This window comes from Acipenser ruthenus, chromosome 8 (assembly GCF_902713425.1).
Source record: "Acipenser ruthenus chromosome 8, fAciRut3.2 maternal haplotype, whole genome shotgun sequence".
Taxonomy (NCBI): Eukaryota; Metazoa; Chordata; class Actinopteri; order Acipenseriformes; family Acipenseridae; genus Acipenser; species Acipenser ruthenus.
The window spans coordinates 4,499,555-4,524,711 of NC_081196.1; the positions used below are offsets into that span (position 1 = coordinate 4,499,555).

Sequence of the window (25,157 nt, forward strand, 5' to 3'; positions counted from 1 at the left end):
AACACCCCCCTGCAATGTAGCACCGCAATGCGGTCTGGTCTTACTGTTTTTAATAGCGTGTCTGTTTAAAATCCGTTTGTGCTACATATCTCCATTTATTTTTGTACAGCAACTGTACTACTAGTAGAAAAAAAACCTTTCGTTATAAAACGGCATTTCGCAACAAACTTCCGAAATGATGCAATTCTTCTGTCTGGGGCACCAAGCAACCCCGTCGCAATTACGCAACACTGTCAAGCTCGTGCTTGCCAGCATAAGCAACCAACGCCACTACTAAGAAGATCACGAGACAGGCAAACATTTGCGAAAAATAATATATCGTACCTTCATTAACATGCTTATGTTTTTACATACAGTGTTCCAATGTATATATGTATAAAAGGTTTTAAAACGATTAAAAAAAATGTCAACAGAATGCCGCTGTCATAAAGCCATGTGATCAAACATTCACATGATCGTTTCGGCCGTCATGTGACTCGATAGCTGCCTCACCAGTCAGGAACCGTACTGTTTTCTTGCGGCTTCAAGGATCTCGGAAGTAAATAGCTGAAAGAAAACCAAAATGAGTGTAAGCTTGGACATCCGGCTTAAGAGGGCAAACAAAGTCTATCACGAAGGGGTAAGACTTTCTTCAAATCTGCGTTCTGGGCGGACACGGGGCTCCCAATCCGCTGCCCCGTTATGCTTGTTATTCATTTATTGTAATGTAAAAAAACAAAACAAAAAAAAAACAGTAATTCATGAATGATTGGTAAATTATTTTTCTGACAACACCCCATAGTATAATCCAATCATCTATCTTACATTCAGCTAGCCAGGTGTTCTGCAAACGTGTCTCCCGTATGATATTGTATGACGCATTGATCATAGTTACTTTGTATTCTGTTGAAGCATGACTCCAATGAGTTGAAATCCACAGTGTCGTGTGTTATACAAGTGTAGCGAATTGCACTCCTCAGACTATTAAGTCTAAACAACATATAATAAATACTAGTGACTTCGTTGTATCGAACTCATACCCTTTTTTGTGAAAATCAGTTGTAATTGCATCAGTTCATGTGATTCTGTACCGTCTCCCAATGGACAGTGGACCTGTCTCTGTAAACTAAACGTATTCATTTGTGAAAATCATAAGAAAGTTTACAAACGAGAGGAGGCCATTCGGCCCATCTTGCTCGTTTAGTTGTTAGTAGCTTATTGATCCCAGAATCTCATCAAGCAGCTTCTTGACGGATCCCGGGGTGTCGGATTCAACAACATTACTGGGGAGTTGGTTCCAGACCCTCACAATTCTCTGTGTAAATAAATGCCTCCTATTTTCTGTTCTGAATGGCTCTTAATCTAATCTCCATTTGTGACCCCTGGTCCTTGTTTCTTTTTTCAGGTCGAAAAAGTCCCTTGGGTAGACATTGTCAATACCTTTTAGAATTGTGAATGCATAGCTTAGCTCAAGCATAAGCCAGAATATTGAAGTTACTAAAACGGCATGATATTAACGTAGCGCGTTGTTGCCGGTATCGAGTCAAAAAAAGCAAACACAGCAGGCTTTGTTTCCAGTTTGTAACAGATGCATCAAATTAGTACTCGGCATAGTTCTGTCTAAATTGAGAGTACGGTACAACCATGTGGCTACAATTTGACTGCACTTTCATGGCAGACCTGAAAATAAAATGATATATTCAATTCCTGGGATGGAAATAAGACTCCCATTGCAAAGCCGTGATCCATTCCTGGTTTTGCTGTGTTTTTAATAAGACACACCTGAGTTGAGAATCATTGGACCTAACTCATGTGCGCATTCTGTTGTCATGGAAGGTAAATATTTGAAATACATCCTTTGAACCTTTAACTTTTTGCACCACAGCAGCAATGCTCATGACTTGAGGTGACCTGTCTCATTATATATTGTGTTTCTCTCCCCAACAGCCATGACAATGGGATGGAAATTCTGCCTACAAGCGACGGTCAAAAAATGAAATATTTACTAAGGATATTCTTTCACCTTATAAAGGAACTTGCGTGGGGTATATTTGCAGAAATGATCTTGTCTATTGCCATATTTGCGTTTTTACATGTGTATCGACTCCTGTGTGCTGTAAGCCCACATGTGCAATTTTGCTTAGTATTTTATACACATTGAATATGAATGTGGCAACGAGTTCATTCATGCAACAATACCTTATGGTAGTTCTTCCACAGTAAATGTTTCATTTTTGGATGTCACCTGTTGGCAAAATCCCCATCTTGTAGACTCTTGACTATTGAAGTCTTCACACTGCTGCCTTGAGGTATGGAATGAGCCTGTGTAGCGATGGAGGGGGAGGGCTCTCCATTGTGCCTGGGCGCTCAGGTGGTGTTTCTCAAAGGCAGCCACCAGGGTGATTTTGTGCGGTCACAGCAGACTCACACGCTCAACCAACCATTCAGGTTGTGTTGGTAATGGTAAAGTCCATGCGTCTTTCATACAGACCGTTTCATTGCTGTGGTCTGAGGAGGGGGCTTTGCATAGCAATTCCTCTGCTTTCCTACATTGCATTCTATCACTGGCTGGTCCTGTGCCACAGTATAGAGAAGGGTCTAAGTGTTGGTGGCTGCTTTATCCTTGAGACATAGTGCGACTACTGGGGCAAGGGAAATGCATGTGTGTGAAGTCCTTACTTCCATGGTTACACTGCTGCTGTTGCTGGTGTCTTGGTTAAAGCAGTAGGTATGCTGTACGTGATTAGGGTAATGAGAATGTACGGCATGGGGGGGTTGTTTAATAAAGGTAGTTGTAAATGGGCATGTCTGGATTCCTAGATCTTCAGTTTCAAACTCTCAGGGCTGTCCCCAGCAGAGGAGCCCAGGGAGCGTTATCTGTCATTAAATCACAAAGTAGAGAAGTACAGTAAGTCTAGAAATGCTCCCGTACATACCCTAGGTATTGGTGTGGTTCTGATGGTCTTGTCAGCCAGCTCCCGTTTAAAGAGTGGCACTGTTAGTAACCCTGGAATGAACTTGAAGTTAGGTTACTGTGTGCGAATGGAACTGGAAATATGTTTGAGCTGAGCTTGTATGACGACTGGCTTAGGTCTTTGTGTGAGCCAATCACTTCAGTGTAAAGCTGAATGTAAAAGGTCATTGACCACTGCCTGAATCTGATTGGCTGAACACAGGCTTCAGGGGATGATTGGTCAGGCTGTATATTTTTTTTTTTTTCATGGCAAAAAAATTGCTTATTCCACAGTCTAGAAATATGTATTTCACGATTAAACATAATGCTTACAAAAATAGAAAACAATACAACAAATGTTCCTAAATTTTTGAAGGCTTACCTGAAAAACTATAAATGCTAAATTGTAGAATGTTTTGTTTTTATGTCCACCTTTTTAAAGACATTCTGTTTTCACCATCAGTGAATTATCAAAATAAGAAAATAACGTAATTAAATGTAAATATAACAACAGACATGTGAAATGTCCCCTTCCTGTACCAGACAGCAACCTGTAGCAGAAATATTTCCGATCTTTGATGCAGCTGGACCTGGTGTCTTTTTTTGTTGAAGACATTTTGCAGCTCTATGCAGTGTGTTCAATCATTTACCGGAAGCAAACTAAACCGGCTGCCAGGTTCCTAAATGCAGTGTAACAGGTACTGTGTCAATAAGACAAACATTTGCTATATTTATTTTTAAGTGACAAAAAAAAAATAAAAAAAAAATATATATATATATATATATATATATATATATATATATATATATATATATATTTACACTATTCTTTCCGAAATGGAAATTTCCCTGGGGAACTACATATTATGCGGCAATGGGTGAATTTCACAGAAATCAGTGATAACCCTGAAAAAAAAATACAGCCTTAATGATTGGACACTGTGTTGGCAAGGCAGATCATTCTAATAAATCTGTTTCAAAGGTAGTATGAAATATGACAGATGCAATATGACTGATTTAACAGGATATGTTACCAGTCTCAGGACAGCTAATACATTATTTCTAGGAAAAACAACCCCTGACAGTACTACCTGCTTCACAATACAGTATGACTTGTTATCCAACTCAGACATCTGTGTTATCTGGTCTTGAAAAACAACACAGAACAGAATGCCTGACAGGAAACAAACAGAGCAAGCCATTGGCCTCTATCTGTGAACAGCCTAGCACTATCCAGTCATTCTCCATGTACTGCACCATGATATTTACTAAACAAGGGGTAACGCATCCCTGAATGTGTTTGACTACTGAAAATCCATGGTGGTCTTTACTGTAAATGATACATACCCTGCTGGGATCTGTCTTCAGTATACAGTCAGGTACAGTAGGTGACCGCACACCTATTCACGTTTAAATTGCTGATCAGGGCGGCATGGGGATGATCTGACGGGTAATTGATCTGGCAGGTAATAGATATTTGAATGCTCAGAGGCTGTGAGTCAGTGTTTTAGATTGGCACAGGGCTGAAATCCTCCAGAAGTGCACATCAAAGGCACACAGCTGTGGATTATTTCTGAGCCATAATGATACAGTAGCCTAATCTTTATGTTAATTGCATGCTCAAAGTTTATAAAAATAAAAAGGAAAGTTCGCATTCCTGGTTACGGGTGACAGTGTTAGGGATGCTGTATTGCTGTGTATTATGTCTTTATGGAATCCTGTGTTCTGTAGCTGCTCTTGTTCCATAAACAGCGCTGTATTACTGTTCAGGCACAGACTTCTTTGTTTGTTTATTATTCACTTGACAGTATTCAAACTAAAGATGAATGTTAATAACAGTGTTGCTCCATCAGTACGGTATCCAAAACCAGATTCCTCCTTCATTAGCTGTGGCCTGTACCCTCAGTAACTGGCAACGCAGCACTGCAGCACTGTCTCTTATTAAATGTGGGGACATGTTTCTTTGATTTTTAAACCTAAACAAAATGACAAAGAAAACTGAGCCTTGGTGGAACACAAAAATCGTACAATAAATCACATTAAACAGCAGGAAAATGACAAGGAGCATTTCTCTGGAAAGCATTTGTATTCCAGCAACACAACCTGAAGAGTAGATTCCAATAACCCTGGGGTACTGTGGGCTTTTCAGGACTAACCGCAATTATCATGCCTGCTAATCAAAAGGCAACTCCTCGCTTCCAGTAACAGCGCTAATTACCTCACGCTACTGGTAATGGCCGGGGAAGCTCTGGCTAATTGCTAGCTTTTAAACTCCTAGAAATGCTTTTAACAGTAAATTAGTTCTTTCTTTCTCTCTGCGTCGTGGATTAAACAAATACAGAACTGTGTGTCTGGCAAGAAAAAGAGAAGTGGAGAGCAGCACGGGAGAGGTGTGTGTGTCTGTGTCTGTGTCTGTGTGTGTCTGTGTGTGTCTGTGTCTATGTGTGTGTCTGTGTCTCTGTGTGTGTATCTCTGTCTGTGTGTGTCTGTGTCTGTGTCTGTGTCTGTGTCTGCGTGTTTTGGCTCCTTTTAATAAATTTAAATCCATTTGTTCCTGAAGATCAGCTCTCAGGGGTGGTCTTTGTGCCTTTCCTGTTCGAAATTGTTTAAGTGAACCATTTAAACCTCCGTCCAGACTCAGTTAGTTATCTCATTTTACCTGTTAAACCTGGAGTGGAATGGTCCTCCAGGACCATGATTGGACATGCCTGAGCTAACTCTACATTCCTGCCCACTTTGTCTCCCTGCTCCTGGGCTGCTCCTGGGTTTGGCAGTGCTTCAAGAAACGAGGAGCCGAGGACGATCGTCAAGTGTGTGAAAAGTGAAAACCCTTTAGCAGCCGTTCCCAAACGTGCACAGTAATATTAACCTTTTGAATGATTTTTTTTTTTTCTCAGAAAGCAGCATTGCAAGTTTTGATAATGGAAGGCTTGTGTTTTTAAAAGCGATGGTCAGCTCTGTCATTATAGAATTGAACTAGTTTGATTTGACCGAGCGTAAAGAACCCAGTAAGAGACAGTGGGGTATCATAACGGCAGCAAATCGAAATCCCCAATATTAACATAATTTAGATATTTTATTTAACATCATGTAATCAAAGAAACTACAAAATTATATTGTCTACCGGAAGCCCTAATAAGTAGTACAGTATTTCATGTTAGATTTCAAAATGTCACATTTTTCTATTTATCTGTTTTTTTGACTTTATGAAGCACAATGCGTTAATTCTATAGGGTGACGCAAAACATTTGCCCAGAGCTGTAAAATGTGTACATTCTCCTGTTCCAACATTAAACAGACAGAATTCCTGGAATATTTTGACCCTAGTATGGCATGCATTTAGATAACGGTGTGTAATATGTTATAGCATTTTAACATACACTACATTTGATCATTCATCCTTTTGTGAGCCGAGGTTTTTGCTTGCAAACAATTCAGAAGCAGCAAATTGTCCAGGCTTAAGCTTCAAAGAAATGCCCTCTGTTCTGAATTGTCATGCATAACTTTTAAACCCTCCATCATGCTGCATCTTATAACTTGAGTTCAATGACGAATGTATCAACTGGAAGTCATCTTCTCAGGGACGTTTTCGTATAAACTTCTTTTGAAGAGTTTTTGTTGGTTGGTTTGTTTAACATCAGTGGTTCAAAGCCATTTCAATACAGCCTCCTTGAATACTGGAGGTATATCCCTGTCTTTGTGTGTGCAGTTTGCTTTGATCTGGTAGTCAACAAGATTAGCGCATGACGACCCTCGGAGCACCTATCGATCACCAGGATCAATGGGTTGTCCTTTATTGTTTCCAGCACTGCTGGGTGCTGTGGCTGGGGTTTGTGTATGATATTTGTATGGGCCTATTCACTCTGGATACAAGGTGTCACAAGACGTCAAAGAACAACTGATTTAAGGTGGTATAGTAGCCAGATTATGATTGAGGGTAGTGCGTCTATTGCAATTCAGTGTTAAAGTTCCTCTCCTAGCAGAGTCGAGAGAAGAAAGACTTGGCAGACAATTTACCTAATCAAATCCACCACAGTAGTGTCCCACTACAGCGTCGTGATTGGATACACACACACGATGGGCTTCTAATCAGAGAGCTGAACAAAGCTGTCAATTCCAAGCCCAGTGTTTCAGAAGAGGTTCTATAGTGAACCTGGGATCTGTAGAGTAGGGCTACATCACCCCTTATAAAGCAAACCAAATTCACTTGATAATAAAAGGAATAACTTCTATAAACTACCAATACTGCTAATTTAAACCACATTGGTTCAACCATCATGTCACATTTTCTGGTTCAGTTATATCCGATTGTCTGATTCAAAGAGCTATTAACACAACAAAAAACTTTGTAAAATACCCTTTTATCTGCACTGAAAAGTTGTGCAATTCTCACAAAATAGGCTGTATTGTTGCTGCCCTCCTGTGGAAAGTTTGGATACTCCTTTAGAGCTGAAAATATAAGCTCTGCTTTTATGTATCTATTAGCCATAAGAGCCGTTAGTAGTTCTAGTCTGTACCGTATCAGTTCATGATTTTGGACGAATGTTAACCCTTTGAACCTCGATTACTACCCAAGTGAAAAGACATTGTTGCTTGAAAGATGGTCTTGTTTGTAAAAATGACCTAAAACATAAGTAACGATGAATACAGTTTGAGCCTGAGCTCTAGCAAGATAACTAAGACGAGCTGCCCGCTGAGTTACATCAATTAGTCTGCATACTCCTTCAGATATTAATGGAATACAATTTTCTGTTTTAGTTAACGGCTGTGGTCTTGTTTTAAATCGGTGATAGATTTAGGGCTTGTATAAAAAGGAAGTGATTGAGTGGAGGATGAATGAGTCCTTTATGGGTCTTCCCTCGGGGTCAGATCGACACAGACGCAGTGTTTTAGTCTCCTCCCAATCCTCTCTGCTCTGCTCTGCCGAGACTGTGTCCTGGGATTTGATTAAGATGTTATTCCTGAGCCTGCTCTATACAAGTGAAAAGTAAATCCTTTAAGTTGTTCTGAGGCACCATACAGTAATGAACCCGATAACTCACACCAACAGCTGCTGTAGGATTGAATCAGAAATAGAATTCTTGTGTTCCAGTTTGAAAGTCCTCGCTGACCTGTGTTTGAGTGCAAATTATTTAGTTTTGTTTTGTGAATTGCCTTTGCTGATTCCTCTAGAAGACCAGGCCCCCTTATGCCTGGCTGTCAGTGCTCAAAGATCACTGTTACAGTACGTGAGGACTTGAGGGTGGTCAGCTCTAATCAATTCTATCTAATCAATTAGAACAGGATGGACGGCACAGTATTTCTGGTGGCTGAGGCACGGCTAGCTTTTGTCTGGCCAATAAATTCTTTAAACTTTTAAAACGACTGTTTCAGTATTCGTATTTCCGTCCCGGCGTATGTACATATGTCATACTTTGAGTTTTACATACTAAGAGAACAGCATTTCTGTGATGATGAAACGTCGTATTGGTGTATAAGGTGATGTGTACGTCTGTCTGTCACTTATCTATATCAAAGTAATTAACTCTGTGGAGAAATGAAGACACCTGTCCGTCTGTCACACATTTTTACATGCAACGGATGTAGGTCGTGGTGATCTTTTATTTTTGAGTGCATGTAGAATAAACTTAAACTTCCATGCTTTGTACCATTCCGTTGTTTAGCGTTGCTGTTGTGCTTGATTTCCCGGGAGATCCCTACTGCCTGCAGATCCGTAACGAAGACTCTGAACTCTCAGCGATGCAGCATACACTCAGCTGAGGGCTCCTCTTTTCTCACTGCTGCCTTTCACAAGAGGCTATCGAGTGACAGAGAGACTAACTCTGATTGGTAGAATGTGGTAGCAGAGCTTAATGTATAATACAACCCCTGAGGCATTTTTTTATTTCATATTATTTTTCCTATTTCAATGTTACTAAAGGCTGGAGCTCCTCTTGAAATATTCATGAAGCTTTCACAGCCTTGGCAGACAAGAAGGGGGGGGGGGGTCTGGATGACGTGGGCAGATGCGGAGAAGTGCGTTAAGACCTCTATGTAATAAATATCTGGTTGATGTTTCTTGACTCATTCTGCAGAGCGCTGGATCAGTCTAGAGGAGACATGAAACATTCATGGGCCATGTTGTTGTCAGGGTTTTGTGTGCGTCATTCCCGAGGAGTGAGAGTGCATTACTCTGGGGTCATCAACCAGATATTTATTACATAGAGGTGATACTTTCTTTACACAGTATATGGTATTATAACAGAGGTACTGTGTGTATCGTATGTATTGAGATACAAGGTCAAAAGCACGACACAGCTCATCACAGCTTTCTTTCTCTCTCTCTCTGGTGTCAGGAGGCTCTTTCAGGGGTGGTGGTGGTGATGAGTAAAGACTCTGTTCAGCACCAGGGCCTCTCCCTCACCATGGAGGGAACTGTGAACCTGCAGCTCAGCTCCAAGAGCGTCGGCGTGTTTGAGGCCTTCTACAACTCCGTCAAGGTGAGCAACCCCTTTACAAACGCACCGGCTGCCTTGAGGAAGGGAGCAGAAGAACATTACAATACGTTACATACAAGCAAGAATACATCTCTGCTTGTTCTAAAAAAGTGAGCTCATTAATAGTGCCATTCGGGCCACCAGTGCTTGACTGGTTCCTAGTAGCTCAGTGATCTCAGATCTGTGTCTAGTTGGTTCTCAGATGGTCCCAGTGACTTGGCCACAAGCTTGGTAACCTATTCCACGTACTCTCCTCTCTCTGTGCAGTTCAGGTTTATACAGCTTTCTGTGTTAAGGCTCTGGCTTTACTCAATTTGCAGCTTTGTCCTCTGGGCCTGGTCTCTGCTGTGTTGACAGCTTTTAACACAGGGATGGAATTAAGACTCCTGTTTTGTAAAGTTTCATGCATTCCAGGTTTTACTATGAGCTTGATTAGCCACCGTGTCAAGATAACAAGCTCAGGTGTGTCTTATTAAACTCATAGTAAAACCAGGAATGGATCAAACTGCTATGCCATGGGAGTCTTATTACCATCCCTGAAACGTTTTTAAAACTTATATCAAGTCTTTCCTAACTCCATCCTTTTGTGACAGTGAATTGGATCCATTCTGGACATTATATGATGGCTCCAGTGGTTGGGTTCTGTGTGCTATGGCCCTGTTCTTTCTGTTCCAGCCCATTACGCTCATCAGCAGTAACATAGAGGTGGTCAAACCAGGGAAATTCCCCGGCGGCAAGACGGAAATACCCTTCGAGTTCCCGCTGCACGTGAAGGGGAACAAAGTGCTCTATGAGACGTACCACGGCGTCTTCGTGAATATTCAGGTAAGGCCCTGCCCTTCCTCGCTGTCAGGAATATTCACATGCTTGTTGTCTTGCGCTTGTCACTGCTTGTACACAGTTTAACAACTAAATGACAAGGGCATTCAGCCACTCACCCAGACGAGTACAGCTGACTGTCACTTGACTGAGTCAGGGCTCAAACTTCTCATCATCCTCAGTATCTTGTGATCCCTGCACCTCCTGTCCCAGCACAGAGCTACACTGACTCCTAGTGGTGAGACGATGCATAAGAGGAAGCTGTGAAGCGCCACACATACAGAAGACCAATGTTTCTATCAAGCAGCAGTGACTGAGAGACAGTTGGCACTATCCGTTTGTGTTTTCCTACTAATGGTAAGGTATTCTGTAGAAATACATTTTAAAAAGGCACTGAGCTTCTCCGGTGTTATCTGAATTAAATATAAATGGACTTCCTAGTCCAGAAGCCAATAACAGCCATTAGTGCCCATGAGAGACTATTAGAACCAGACCACGAGCTGAGGGGTTACAGTAACAGCTACCTCTTCTCATAAATTACACTCATGCCTACAACTCTTAGACTGGTTTAGGCAGAAACGTGGTCCTCTAGATAGACTGAGGATTTTAAAGCACTCCAGTGTGTTATGTTCTTGTTTAACCAGTCCTGAGTTATTTTTGTCCAGCTGAAGAATGGACATCACATTGGAACCTTTGAGGTTCCAATGTGATTTCCTAAGGCATATATTAACATACAGCACTAAGATAAGGGTGAAGAAAATGTGCAGCTTTGTCATATTATTCCAGACTCCTTGATACCAGTGTTTGATTATTGGTAAAAGCACCGAAGTGAGTTAAGAGTGACATGAGCGTTTTTTTTTTTTTTTTTTTTTTTTTTTTAGCCCATAAAGGGTTAAACGTGTCAGTTTATTTAATCGGTCATTTTGCATGTAGCTGCCTTTGCAATGGAAGCATTATCCCCCAAGCGGAACCAATTTAGTGAAATAAGAACGGTGCTTTGTTTTGCAATGGCCTGGCAGCGAGACTGGTGTTCTTCCCCAGGCAGGAGCCGTGCTGTATGAGTGGCAGTGGCGGTGACGGCGATGGCGATGGCAGCATCACCTGATAAACCTTGTGTGCTGACCTTTTTTTTCCATCTTTATTTTTTGGATTCAACATCATTAATATCTCCCACCGGCAAACTGGGCACCCTGCCTGCACCAACAAAAGTGCCTGTCACAAAGTGTCTGTTTAACTGCTGTTTCCATGGAGCCGACAAACAGAAGCATGAGCTCATATTTTTTTCCTTGTTGTTCTTGTTATTTAATAAAATATATGTGGGTGGCAATAGTCCCTGTACCTTTACAGTCCTAACCTCTTTTAAAAAGCGTTGAAATGCTCTTTTGTGAAACGTTCAGCCTTCTGTGTTTTGACCGTGTCTGAATTCAGTTGATGAGGAATGATTATTTGTGGGGAAACTAAATGTTTGCAGATCCGCAGTGCAGGGTATCTTGAGGAAACACTGAAAGGCATTTGAAGGCATTTGTCAATGTTCTTTGAGCTCTGTGGAAGTCTGTAAGAGAGAGAAACTTCCTGGCGCAGGGTCTCGTTCCTCGAGCATTCCTCCCATTCCTGAGGTTCAAGGAAATGAGCAGAAACCTCTCGTGTGGTTAGAGAGTCAAACTCGGCACACGCTCCACACTCGCTGTACAGCAACACACAAAGCATTTCCACGGCTAGCAGCTCACATGCTGATAAAAACAGCTTCTTCAGTGGAGCAGATTGCTGTGTTTGGATGTGCAATCAAGCCATGAGGAATATACTTTATTGGTCTGATGTCGGCAGATCTAAATGTGACCACTATTTAAATAATTAAAGGGTCCTTGATATTGCAAATCACACATCCAGCAGTATATGTTTGTACAGTATGTATGCTTTGTTCTGACTGCTAACCCTCTGCTATACAATTGCACAGATTGTTTTGGTTTCACAGCTGTTATGCATTGAAGCTTGTGACTGTAATGCAGTTTTGGGCACCCACTCACTCCCTCTCTTTCTCTGCTGGCTCTCGGAGCCCCCATGGAAACAGCAGCTCTCTGGCTCAGCCTGGCTTGTGTGTGGGTGGTCTGGTGGGTGTTGGAAAATTGTGTTAGAACACAGCAAAGTCATTGAAAGCTCTGGTAGTAATTCTAGACTAAGTAACAGCGTGTATCTCTCTCTCCCTCCGCACACCACCCCCTCAGAACACGACATACACCAGCGCTTTTAGACTGGCAGCTCCAACGCAGGCCTGCCAAGTGCAAACCTAGCGCCCTGTTGCTGAGACCCCTGAGGTCAGGACATGGGGAGAGGGAGAGGAGGGAGGAGGAGGGAGGCTGTGTGGGCCATTGTATTTATCGTACTAGCTGGCGTTCTCTCTAGGCTAAAACAGAAAGGCGATCAGACCCTGTGGTGGTGCTCTCTCCTACACTACTGTTGTTGTTTTGAGGGGAGTCATTTACCTTGTTTAGTGTTCTTTCAGGCCCTAATATAGCGGAAAATATGATGCCTCCCACCCTGAAGTGCTGTCCCTTCCAGCACACAGGATCACCCTCCCACCTACCCTGTCCTTCTTCAATACAGAAAACAAATGAACTTGAGGAACAGCAGCAACACTGAGGTGGAACCAGGCAACAGTGTTTACATGGTTCAAATGAAGCTTTTTCCTTTCTGAGGGTAGTGAGTCAGTGGCAGAGCTGGGATTCGAACCCTGCTCCTCCCGGCTCTTGTGTAACCAGGGTCTGCTGTGTTTGTTGTCCTGCAGTACACCCTGCGATGTGATATGAAGAGATCCCTGCTGGCCAAGGACCTGAGCAAGACCTGCGAGTTCATGGTGCACTCCCTGGTAAGAGAGCCCTGATCCACACTGACAGCCTTGCAAAGGTCAGTGCGCTGGGCGTGGGGTGAACTGACATTGCCTTGAAATCCCCTGCAAAGGGGATGCAGTGGAGGCGGCTGCACGTACGTATAACACACACTACGCATTCGTGCATGGATCTGGGGAACTGCTAATCCCATTGTCCTGAAACTTGGTATTAATATTATTTAGCTTCAATTACTGACAGATTGTGGCTGTCTGTACAGCTTTGGCCAAAAGTTTTGCATCTCCTAGAATTTTAGGATTGAGACCTAATTACAAAAAAATGATATGTGAACATAATTTAGATCTTTTATTTAACATCATGTAGTCAGAGAAACTACAAAATGATATTGCAAAAGTCTACCGGAAGCCATAATAGTAGTACAGCGTTTCATGTTAGATTTCAAAATGTCAAATTTTTCAATTCAATTTGAACTGGAGAACTGATCATCAGATTGTCAGGAAACTTGTTATTAACATTATTTAGCAGCCATTATTGAGAGTATTAGATTTTGGGGACTTGCGTATTGTCTCTGTCTGTTCTCTGGAGAACTGCTTATTACATTTAAATTGCCCATTTCACTGCTTATTCATATTCTATACTTTATAGGTCTAGAGCTTTATTACAATCAAACCTGTGTTGAATTCCCATGTATATGCCTGTAAAATCGGCAAGCCAAGTAACCAAAGTAATCGCTGGTAACCTACCTAAGACTCCCCTAGCCTGTATAGTCTTAGACTTGCACACTTCATATAACACCTGTTATAAAATAGAGTAACCCGCTACCAGAGCCCACAGTGTGTAGCTCATTGGCTCAGTTTAGGGGAAACAGGTGTCTTGTGCAGTGCTGAAGGTTTGTGATTTGCACCACTGTAGAAAATCTTTTGCGTCTCGCACTTCATGCACACATCTGCAGGCACGATGCCTGGAGTGCGGAGTTGTGTTTTTTCAGTGGTGGTTTTCTGGAAGTGTATCCTTTGCAAGGGTCACCAGTCTTCTAATCTGTTGTGTTCTATACTCTCCAGCCACAAAAGGGGAAGCTGACGCCCAGTCCAGTGGAGTTCTCTATCACTCCAGACACCCTGCAGAACGTGCGAGAGGTGAGTCTGACAACAGAATCACTCGGAACAGAGCATCCTTCTAAAACAGAGCAATACCAGAGTCACAATCCTGGAACCTGTGAAGCATGTACGACACAGTGCAGTGCTTGCTAGTAGTTATCCTGGTGGAACTTGCAGTTTCTACATGTATTGCACGAATAATCAAACATACTATTTTTTTTTTTTTTTTTAAATTTTTTTTTTTTTAAATTCAGTCGTCGCCAATTATTTTACCCCGGTTTTCACCCCAGTTTTCACCCCAGTTTAGCATGCCCAATTAGTATCTGTATCCCCGGCTCACCGCTCGCAACCCCCCCGCCGACTCGGGAAACGGAGGCTGGAACACGCGTCCTCCGAAACGTGCTCCTTCCAAGCCGTCATTTTTCGCACTGCAGATCCACAGCAATGCCACCAGACCTATAGTGCCGGAGGACAACACAGATCTGGCGGCTCCGCTGCAGAGCCACAGGCGCCCTATCGGCCACAGGGGTCGCTGATGCGCGGTGAGCCGTGGATTCCCCTGCCGACCTAAGCCCTCCCTACCCGGGCAGCGCTCAGCCAATTGTGCGCCGCCCCCTAGGAACTCTCGGTCACGGTCAGCTGTGACATAGCCTGGACTCGAACCTGCGATCTCCAGGCTATAGGGCACATCCTGCGAGGAGCGCCTTTACTGGATGCGCCACTCGGGAGCCCCAAACATACAATTTAAACGTGTGCAGAGTGCGCTTCCTTTATAGCAGTCTGCTTACTGGAGCTAATTCAGGACAGGCTGTTTGAAAAATAATTAGTGCGGGGAGGGTGTTATATGCAAGCCCAAACTGGCTGTTGTCTAACAGTTTGGAAGAACGCCTTGACAAGTGTCTAAGTGGTGCAGTTTATATTTAGCGCTACAGTGTTATCCGGATGGATCATTATTAGTTGAAAAGTGCACTTGTGAATTGGTTTGCTGTTTGCAGCCTCTGCTGGGCACCTGTAGCGCTGGCTATGCAGGAGAGCTGCAGACTCTGATATGCTTTATAGCGTGGGCTGTGTGGGTACACAGGGGCCCCTGCGGCTAGCCGAGAGTGAGTGACAGCCTTGTTGAGAAGACGAGCAGGTCCTGTCTGAAGTGTGAATTAAACCCTCATAGGGAGAAGCACCAGCCTGCTGCTTCTTCAGTCTTGTTTACTAAGCGTTTTGCGTGTGGGGGCTGGAGGAAGTGAAAACATGCCTCACCATGTAACTGTTGATTTGTGGCCATCCTCTGACATCCCAAAAACCCCACAATGATGAGCATATATTAAATAAGCCATCGTATTTTTTTGTTTAGTTTTTTTTTTTACATTTGATCTTTCCTTTCCTTCTCTTTTAGAGAAGCTCCCTACCGAAGTTTCTCATTCGGGGTCATCTTCACACGACTACCTGTATCCTCAGCCAGCCCCTGAGTGGAGAGCTGGTGGTGGAGAGCTCAGAAGTGCCGATCAAGAGCATTGAGCTGCAGCTGGTTCGAGTGGAGACCTGCGGTGAGTGGGATTTGCTCTCAAGAAGATTTCTGCTTCAGATTTTGCAAGGACAATCAAGTCTGAATTGTTTAATTCTGGTTTGGTATTGAATTAATAGACATTAAAAACAAAACAAAAAAAAAACTATTTTGTAATAAAATTTCTTTAATAGAAAATACCTATACCACATATTTCTTTAACAGATAATACATTTGTGCTCTAATACAGTAAAGACCCCCTGGATGATATCATTGATGCCCTGTGCACTAAATGGCTTGGTAACAATGATCCATAGCAGTTGTTACCTAGCACTGTCAGGTGTTTAATGGTTAATACAGCTGGCTGTCAAGTAAAGCCTACGCTGTGCACATTCACTGGTAATATTAATGCACCGTGACATTTCATTCAGGGTGCGCGGAGGGCTATGCCAGAGACGCCACCGAGATTCAGAATATCCAGATAGCGGAGGGCGATGTTTGTCATGGCTTTCCTATCCCTATATACATGGTCTTTCCAAGACTGTTCACCTGCCCGACCCTGGAAACCACCAACTTCAAAGTCGGTAAGGGAATGGAGACATACATTTCTTTTCGCTGCTTCTAAGTTGACGCCACAGCAACATGTGTATTTTGGCTTGCGTATTAACAGATCATACAATAATTGTTTACAGTTTTATTGTTATGCTATAATTCATGTTTGAAAGCAGTTGTCACTGGTTTCTAGTAATTGTAGCTTTCAAGGTTTGTTACAAAATAAATATGCTTCTGTATGAAAAAAAACAATTAGCTTTGCTTGATTTTTCATTTCATTGGGGATGTGAAGATTCCTGTTTTTTGTAAAAATAAATAAATAAATACAACCTGTTACTGTATTACTTCCTGGGTCAGACTCCCAGAAAGAGGAAGTATGAAAATTGTGAAAGCAACATTGTGGTGCTTGATTTTATTATTACTTCCTGGGTCAGACAAACCCACATGGTCTACCAGAATGAGGCCCTTTTTCACAGGAAGTGATATGGTTCCAGGAAGAGGAAGTAAAAACATTCTGAAGCTACATTGTGGCACTTCTGAAATCTGCATGTCCCCAATTTAAAGAAAACATTCATGCAATTTGTGACCAATGAATGTTGTTTGTATAAGAAGTTGGTATTACTGATTTGATTATCAATACTTTTTCTAATTCTTGTTTTCTTTCTCCCTCTCCCAGAGTTTGAAGTGAATGTTGTAATTGTTCTCCACGATGACCATCTTATTACAGAGAACTTCCCTCTGAAATTGTGCAGAGTCTGAGGTTTGGTGAAAAAAAAAAGTCGTCTTCAGACAATATTATGCAGCCATGCAGGAAAAATAACTTTTGAGAAGCAGAGAAAACATATTTTATGAAGTTCAAGAAGACCCGGTTGAGCGAAGGACGACGAGTCCTGCTATGGACAATGCACAGAAAATAAAACGCCCCAGAGCACTGCAGAATCACCTGGACCGAAGTAGCAGCCGGACCATTGCTTTGTCTGTTTGGAGCCTTGCAGATTGAACATATTTACTTAGCATTGCAAGGTGTGAAAGGTTAATGCTGTACCCTTTAAATGTATCTACATTGTGAGGCTAACAGTATTAGCAGTGAATAAACCTGACACTTCAGCACTCATACTTGTTCTAGTTATAAACACCCCTGCCCATATTTACTAATTGTGGAAAGACCAAAAACTAGATTTTGATTGTATAAACAGCCAAAATAAAAATAAAACTGCAAGGCATGTTTTCATATTGTAGTTTCAAAAAGTCAATTTTCCATGAACAAGCTGCTGCATTGCTCTTGAGCCATGTACCATGAGAACTCGGGCTGGCTTTGCCACCCCCCCGAACCCCCACTGCTTTTGGGATATCGCTGTCCTTGTTCAAACTGGCTTTGAGAAGGGATTTGCAGAGGGAAAGTGTAAATTAAGACTGCTGGCAGTTTGGAAGAGTTACAACACCTTTTATGAATTAATGAGCAACATAACAAATTCCGCTAAAAACGGATGTATTCATTTGAATTAAATGCAATTTACACCTTGATACTGAACACCAAAATAACCTGGTAGTGAAATCCCAATCACATTACCCAGTCAAGAGTGTTTTAAAGAAGCTGTGTGCAAAGGATTTTTTTAAAACAAATTTTGTAAATAAAATAATAAAAAGTAAAGATGGCATGTTACAATTAAAATATGCAGTCTAATCCAACACAAGCTTAAGGGTCTGTATTGAACCGTAGCATTTTAAAATAACAAATTATTACTGAGGCTCTCACACTTAATGCTGAAAACATTTCATTTAATTGTATAATTTATTGTTTTAAAACCAAGTTAAAACCCTATCCAAGCAAGGCTGGTAAAATGGGGGCTGTGATACTCTGTAACTGATTTATCTAAACCCACTGGTCACTTCAGTAGGCTCTCCCTTGTCTGCATGGGACCCTCTGCCTATTTAAATTAGGTTATCCTGCTGAATACCATCCCGCTTGCACCTAAACGTGGTTTCTGATCAAGTCCACCCCACATGGTGATTGACTGGACAGGGACCTTTATTAAAACAGTTCCTGCAAATGAGACAGACTTTAGTCATCTTCCTTGTCCAAATCACTGGATCTCAATCCAACTGCGTATCCATAGGATTAACTTGAATATGGCATTGCTGTGCCACAGACTTCAGGCTGTCACTTTGGCAAAATGCTGGCCAACCCAATATTAAATCCCAATAAAAATGAACAGGGACTGTACAACACTGCAATAGAAAGTTGACACTGCAGCTCTTTTATAAGATTTTTTTTTTTTTTACAAAGCATTTTAAAAAAAAATAAAGGTTAATTTATAAAAATGATAAGAAAGGTTGGCATGTGTGTGTGGCTTTTCAAAGATCTTCACTTTGTAGAGTTGGGGTGAGGATACAGTCATGCATTGCTCTCCTCAATACCACTCTGCTGGAAGCAGCTTGAAGAATATTACAAACTGAGTGAACAAAACAGCTATACAAAGTGCAGTGTCCATGCAAAATGAGCTTTATTGTGATTAATGAATAGAAATAAGGTGATAGGTAGAAAAAAAAATAGAAAAAAGAAAACCTAACTAACAATAAATGATCCAAAAATTAAATGTTGCCCAAAGAAAATGTCCAGAAAAAATATGAGGCTTCATTCTTAATCCCCCTTTACTGAAGGGTACCATCATCACAATCTTCCCTTCACTTAATTCAACCATTTTACATTAGGAGAACTCAATTGCACGTCAATAAAATCTAAGTATTTTGCTAAATGTATAACAGTTGCAGTTAATATCCACTGCCTGCAAAACCGCTTGAATTTTAAGGCAAAGCTTTCTGCGTTTGATACAGAAATCAAATTCACGCCACCAAGGTAAAATGTTTCTCAAACGTGATAAAGGATTTCTAGCTAGCAATGATTAGAACTTTGCATTTTAAATTTGTGGGGGGATAAAAACACTTGATCACTGGAGGTGAATATAAACAGTTACAATACCAGTAATCATCCTCCACCAAAAGCATAAAAAATATAAACAGACTAAAGCTAAGGAAACAAAAGCAGAGTTTCCAGTCAGAGTCACCCATCTGATCGCACCAGACTCTCCCAATTGTGCGATTATTCACTTGTAAGCCAACAGGTATCCAGTGTTGATCAGTGGATCACAAAACCTGTCTGGTCCTGCTTGCATCATTACACAAAGCAGCAGGCCTGAAAACCTTTTTTTACTGAACCCTGGGCCCTAGTCACACAAGCCTTTTAGTAATAATAATAATAATAATAATAATAATAATAATAATAAAGGTATGTTCTGATTGACGTTTTATATAGGCTGCTGTTTGGCATTTTTGAACTTTATTTAAAAACAGACTTTAGAAAATAGCATTGGAATAACTATAGAGGCAACTAAAAACAGGTGAATAGTTACCAAAATTTACCACAGGCTTCCCCGATTACTTAACTACAGAATTAAAAGTGTATGGTCTGATAACGTTAATTGGTTGATAAATTCTAGTTCACATATAAAACTATCCAACTCTAAATGAAGTTCAATACTGCCATAAGGTTTCAAGGGATTGCTGCAGTACAGCAGCTCATGCCCAAAATACATTTTTTTCCTTCCCATCCCTGTCATGCTAATAAACTGCAAAACCCTTGCTTCATACTGACCACCACCATCAGTGATAACAGGCTTTAGGGTATAAAAGCAAAAATTTTAAAAATCACCCAGATGAATATATTTCGTTCCCCGATTTAAGAATGCTTCTTCTGAGCGGAGAAACTCGTTCCACAGCTTCACGAGGAGGAGGACGCAGAGGCGTTGACCAGTCGGCGTCTCCCAGGGAGGACGGGGAAGTCTTCTGGGAGGAGGGCATGAACTCGGCATGTAGGACAGGTGCTCTGCTCCTTCAGCCAGGCCTTGATACACTGCAGAGAAAGACAACGGCAGCACTTGTGGGCCAGGGTTTGGACTCAAGAGGATCATTTAGGATTGAACAGCAGGCCTGAACTTCAATACAGTAGTACTGCAGTTAATCCTTACCTCTCCATGAAAGCTGTGTCTGCACTCGAGAACGCAAAGGTCTTCCGGAGACATTTCTTCATGACAAATAATACATGGATCCTCAGCATACAACTGTGAAGAACAGTGGGGAGGGGGGGGGGGTTAAGTACAGGTCACCAAGAGGACATCTTTAGAATTGAGGTGCTGCAACAGCTGGATCATATTCTTGTTACAAATGCCCATGCAAAAGTATTGTCAAATTCAGGCAAGCTGTTGTAAAGATATGGCCTTCATTGCTCCAACCATCAGTGGCATTCATATCCCCTACCAAGGACCCACCACTACAATATAACTTCGTGAAGTTTGTCATGAAAAAGTACTATTACCAACTGCCGCAGCATGTACAATATGCACATGAACAGTGAATCGTTAATCTAAAAAAAGTGGTACTCAAGACATGCTTGAAAAGCTCAGCCATGCATTTCACTGTTGCCTTCAAAATCATTCTATATGGATTAGCTCATTACAACCGTCCATGCAAAGTGAAATCAAATGCTTGTGCAACCACATCTCACACAGTATGTCAACACAACCTAAACCTGGCCCTAAAGAACATGCGCCCAGAATTGTATACCAGGTTTAGTCAAAATTGGGTGCCTTACTGGCCACATTTCAGAAACATTGCCAAGTTCAAAGCGTTTTAAAAATAGTGCTTACTGCTTTGTTTTTCTGCCACTGCGATTTGCTCTGCGATGCTACAAGTCTCCACGCATGTGCTGGGGGCGGTGTGTTCGAGCCCCTCTTTGGAGCTGGAGAAGTAGATTTGGAAGGAGGCTTTGTTGGTGTAGTGCGAGACACATTGTCATGTTGGATCTGTTCCTAAATACAAAATAGAAAATGAAGCTCAGTTATATGCATCATGCATATTCCCTGCACATTCATACCCCTGCACGGTTCTTAAATTCAGAATTAAAGCCATCGGTAACAAGAAAAAGTAGATTACGACCTAAATCCGTCGAGTTTCATTAAAACTGAATGTGACATATGCCTGTCTCCGCTATAATAATTGATCCATAAGCATTTCCAGGTTTTAGCAGGCATGGTGACATTTCTCAAGAGAATTCTTACTCGAGTGTTGTCTTGATGGTCCAAGATGCGTTGAGCCACCCTGTTGATGATTTCTTCGTAGGACAACGTATTAAGACTTCCTCCATTTCCAGTACGAATGTCCTTAATGAAAACTGTCAGGGTAGACCTACATTTAAAAGAAAGAGTATTTATTTGTACAAAGAACCACCTTTAACCCTTTGCAGTCCATTTATTAAGTGCACGTCAGGCGCGTCAAGTCCAATTTATTTTCACATGCGCAGTTAATTTTAGACGCAGTGTTTAAAAGTATTTTTTTTTCACAGTCAAACGGGTTTAAAAGGCTCTACATATCAACAAAGCACTCACTAGGCATCTCCAGCCCCACCCTTTTGTTCGCTATCGCTTTCACATATGCTAATAAATAAATAAATAAATAAATAAATAAATAAATAAATAAATAATAATAGTCGTACATACCGATCGATCATCTCCTGATCACTCGTTTTAATCACCAAACTCCTCAATAATGCAATCCAAGTCATTATTTTATTACTATAACATCTCAAAAAAGCTCTGCAAATGTCCACGATAGTTTCTGAGCGCTGATACAGTACCATTCAGCTTGTTTCCTTATGACCACCCCTATGTAATGCCAGGGGCATTATGAGATACGCCTTTTTATTTTTTTATTTATTTATTTTTTTTAACGGCTTGTCTCGGCTCCTGTCGCTCCCACTCCGCCATTGAATGGCTTTCTCGGCTTTTTCCGGAGAAAAAAAGATTAGAAACCTGTTTTTTGCGTTTTCTTTGATGATGTCGGACAGGGTCCGACAATGGACCGGATAGGAATAATTGCAATGTCGGACCAGGTCTGACAATGGACCACAAAGGGTTAAAAGTTCTGGGACACCGAATGTGCCCAACAGCCTTTTAATTTACTTTCTTTACCTGGTATAATGCGGAAACATGGCAATCAGTCGATCAATAATCTTCTCAAAACTGTTCTGCTGCTGTTGTGGAGCGGGTCTTGAACTCTTAACATCAGGCACTGCAGACGTCTGGTTTACTGGGGTACGCTCTTGCCGAGGCTTCCCTTCCATCACCTCGGATGGGACAGGACTGGGGCTGGCTCTGGGGCTGGGGCTGGCTCTGGATGCACGTTTCTGCTCTCCCTGCTGCATGTTCCCAGTGTTCTGATGCCGAACCAGGGAGGACACATGCAGAACTGCTGGGTCATTAATAAAGGGCCTGTTGGACATTACCTGGAGTTGGGAGACACAAATGAATACATTTAAAAAAAAAAAAAAAAAATCCTATTAGCAGCTCTATACTTTAAATGAGCAGGAATATAAAGCCCATCATTCAGGCACAGTCTGCTCAGTCACAGCCAGAAACCGTATCATTACGAGGCATCCGTTAGTCAAGCAGGGAATAGTTTCAATTATCTTGTAATGCAAATATTTACACAAGGGTGAAATGTGTCCAGTTGTCTGCCTATTGTACAGCAGCATACGTCATTACTTCGTATACTGCTCCGATTGTCATAACATTTAAAATGAGACTTGTTTTAAAATTAACTAAAACCACACAGAGCATAGCTTCCAGATGCCAGGAGTGTGTAGACAGAAGTAGTTCATAAATTAAACTACTCTGGCTGTGTCAACACTTACTACACGGTCTCCAGGACGAGGCGTGCTGTTTGAGCCTGAGTGTAACTGTGAGGAGTCCAGCTGGTCTTGGGTTTGCGGTCTGCCTGGGGTGTAATTGACAGGCTGCATGGCTGGTGCAGAGCCTTGCTGAGAGGTAAAGAAAGTGGGGGGTGGCACTGGGAAGTGGGGGTGGAAAGGCACAGTTGACGTCAGAACATGTGGTGCAGGGAAAGGATAAAACGGCATCTGCAAGACAAAGGGATTAAATTGACCTCTCCATTACTTACCACAACTACTTGTGTTAAGAGCAAAAACAATGCAAACCCCAATTTCAATGCAAACGTTGTATTAACAGGGACACAAAATGTGTTCTGGGGCACTGCTATCTCTTTGCTAGGTCTGCCAATACTGCAAATGCTGGCTCCACTCCAGATGAGATTTTTTTTTAAATGTATCTTCATTTCAGAAGTTCAATGACAGACTAACCAGACTAATATAAAAGTTATATCTCATAACAGTAGAGGCTAAGTTTCATATGAAAGGTTGGGGTTCACACATTCACCCCAACAAACCTGAGGGAAGCCCAGAAATGCACACATTATATAAAACGTACATTACAACTGCAAAATATCAGTGGTATTCCAGTTTGCATGGGATATTGCTTTCCTTCGTTAAAGTTTGACAAAAATAAACGGCAAGCTTTGCAAACACAAATTCTAAGATGTGCATGCAAAGCCACCAGAGGGCAGTGTGGTTTAAGGAATATCACCCATAACTATTAAACACACAAGAATCAAAAGGTTTGTCACTGAATATAGGACATTTATTTTAGTGGTTTTAATGAATCGGGTAGATCCCCTGAAAGTATATACAGCACATGTTTATGTCCAAAATTAAACAAATTAACAATAAAAACAAATATGTATCCCTCCCCTCCCAAAAAATGACATATTTTATGCAATTAAAAAACTATTTCAATTTCTACACAGTCTGTGGTAACCCAAGTTCTGGAGCGCACATTACACTGTAGCTGCGTATTAAATGAAGGTACAGGACTCCTACAACTATAAAAACCATTGTATTAATAAACACAGTAAGAGGAATAGCAATACATTGCATTGTACAAAAACAACTGATTTACTCCAGTATACAGGAAGCAAAGCCAGTACTTACAGGTAGAGAAGGGATGGGAGGTGGTTTTGGAACACACACTGGTGCAAGACTGCTTAGTTTTGAACCCTTTTTCACCATATCAATTCTTTCCTCATATTGCGACTGTAAAAAAGAAATAAAAACAAACACTGATGCCAAGATTCATACAGAGTAGCTAGAACTGAAAAACTGAAACTGACAGAGAAGATACGGTTTGCAAGGATCTGGTTATGTTATGATCGAAGAACTGCCTTTTCTTTCTGAGAAAATTGGCATTCAAACCAAAAGTAACACAAAAAGGTGGTGTTGTTCAGTACACATGTGAAGCCGGCGAGGGCAAAGAGCACAAGGTTGAAGGATACAGGGCTTTAGGCAAACTGCTGTACGTCTCTCAAGTATCCAAATACTTGAGGGCATGTACGTAGGGTTAATTAAACCATCCAGTTGTGAAATGGTGAAGCAGAATTACATTTACTTCTAAATAGGACTGGTAGGCCAGTGGTTAAAGAAAAGGACTTGCTACCAGGAGGTTTCTGGTTCAATCCCAGCTCAGCCACTGACTCACTGTATGACCCTGAGCAAGTCACTGAACCTCCTTGTGCTTCATCCTTTGGATGAGATGTAAAACAAACAAGGTCCTAAGTGACTCTGCAGCAGCCGTTGTTGATGCAATAAACTTACTTCTGCAGTTCTTATTTTCTTCTGCATGTCTGAAAGCAATGCTTGCCAGGCATCAATGGCAGGTAGGAACAAAGTTGGAGAGGAGGTTCTGCAAGAAGCAGCAAACTTTAATGTTAACACCAGTAATAGAATTAACTGTATATTTCGGGTTTGCAGACTTGATGTCTACAACCGTCGCTCTGATCTTGGGGAGGGGTTCATATTGTATATTACAAGTTCCTAAAATAAAAAGTATTTACCCAGCTGCCAGTTGTTTCAGGTTCTTTACAGTTACTTCTCCTTTCGAAGCAACTTTGTACAGTAAATACAGGCTGCCACTGCGTTGATTCTCAAGCAAAGTGACCTAAACCAGAGAAAGAAATGGTGTTAGACCATCCTGTTAC

General features: G+C 41.6%; 2 protein-coding genes across 2 annotated transcripts in view; one reads left to right on the top strand and one right to left on the bottom strand.

Moving 5' to 3' along the window:
• Positions 1–299: 299 nt before the first annotated feature.
• On the top strand, positions 300–17,450 carry LOC117405151 (vacuolar protein sorting-associated protein 26C). The gene is made up of 8 exons (XM_034922347.2): positions 300–619; positions 9,268–9,411; positions 10,084–10,233; positions 13,010–13,090; positions 14,132–14,206; positions 15,558–15,708; positions 16,097–16,249; positions 16,894–17,450. Exons 1-8 carry the CDS (start codon positions 563–565, stop codon positions 16,974–16,976), a joined length of 894 nt encoding a protein of 297 aa, XP_034778238.2. The 5' UTR covers positions 300–562; the 3' UTR covers positions 16,977–17,450.
• A 1,252-nt stretch (positions 17,451–18,702) lies between these two features.
• Positions 18,703–25,157, bottom strand: part of LOC117406497 (E3 ubiquitin-protein ligase TTC3-like) — a 38,141-nt gene continuing 31,686 nt past the window's right edge. Inside the window, exons 40-48 of the mRNA XM_059028171.1 lie at positions 25,014–25,117; positions 24,775–24,862; positions 24,115–24,216; positions 22,963–23,187; positions 22,241–22,554; positions 21,332–21,458; positions 20,921–21,082; positions 20,243–20,335; positions 18,703–20,127 (exon numbers count right to left, since the gene is read on the bottom strand). Of these exons, the coding sequence (XP_058884154.1) occupies positions 19,996–20,127; positions 20,243–20,335; positions 20,921–21,082; positions 21,332–21,458; positions 22,241–22,554; positions 22,963–23,187; positions 24,115–24,216; positions 24,775–24,862; positions 25,014–25,117 (1,347 nt within the window). The 3' untranslated portion in view covers positions 18,703–19,995. The remainder of the gene's footprint in view (positions 20,128–20,242; positions 20,336–20,920; positions 21,083–21,331; positions 21,459–22,240; positions 22,555–22,962; positions 23,188–24,114; positions 24,217–24,774; positions 24,863–25,013; positions 25,118–25,157) is intronic.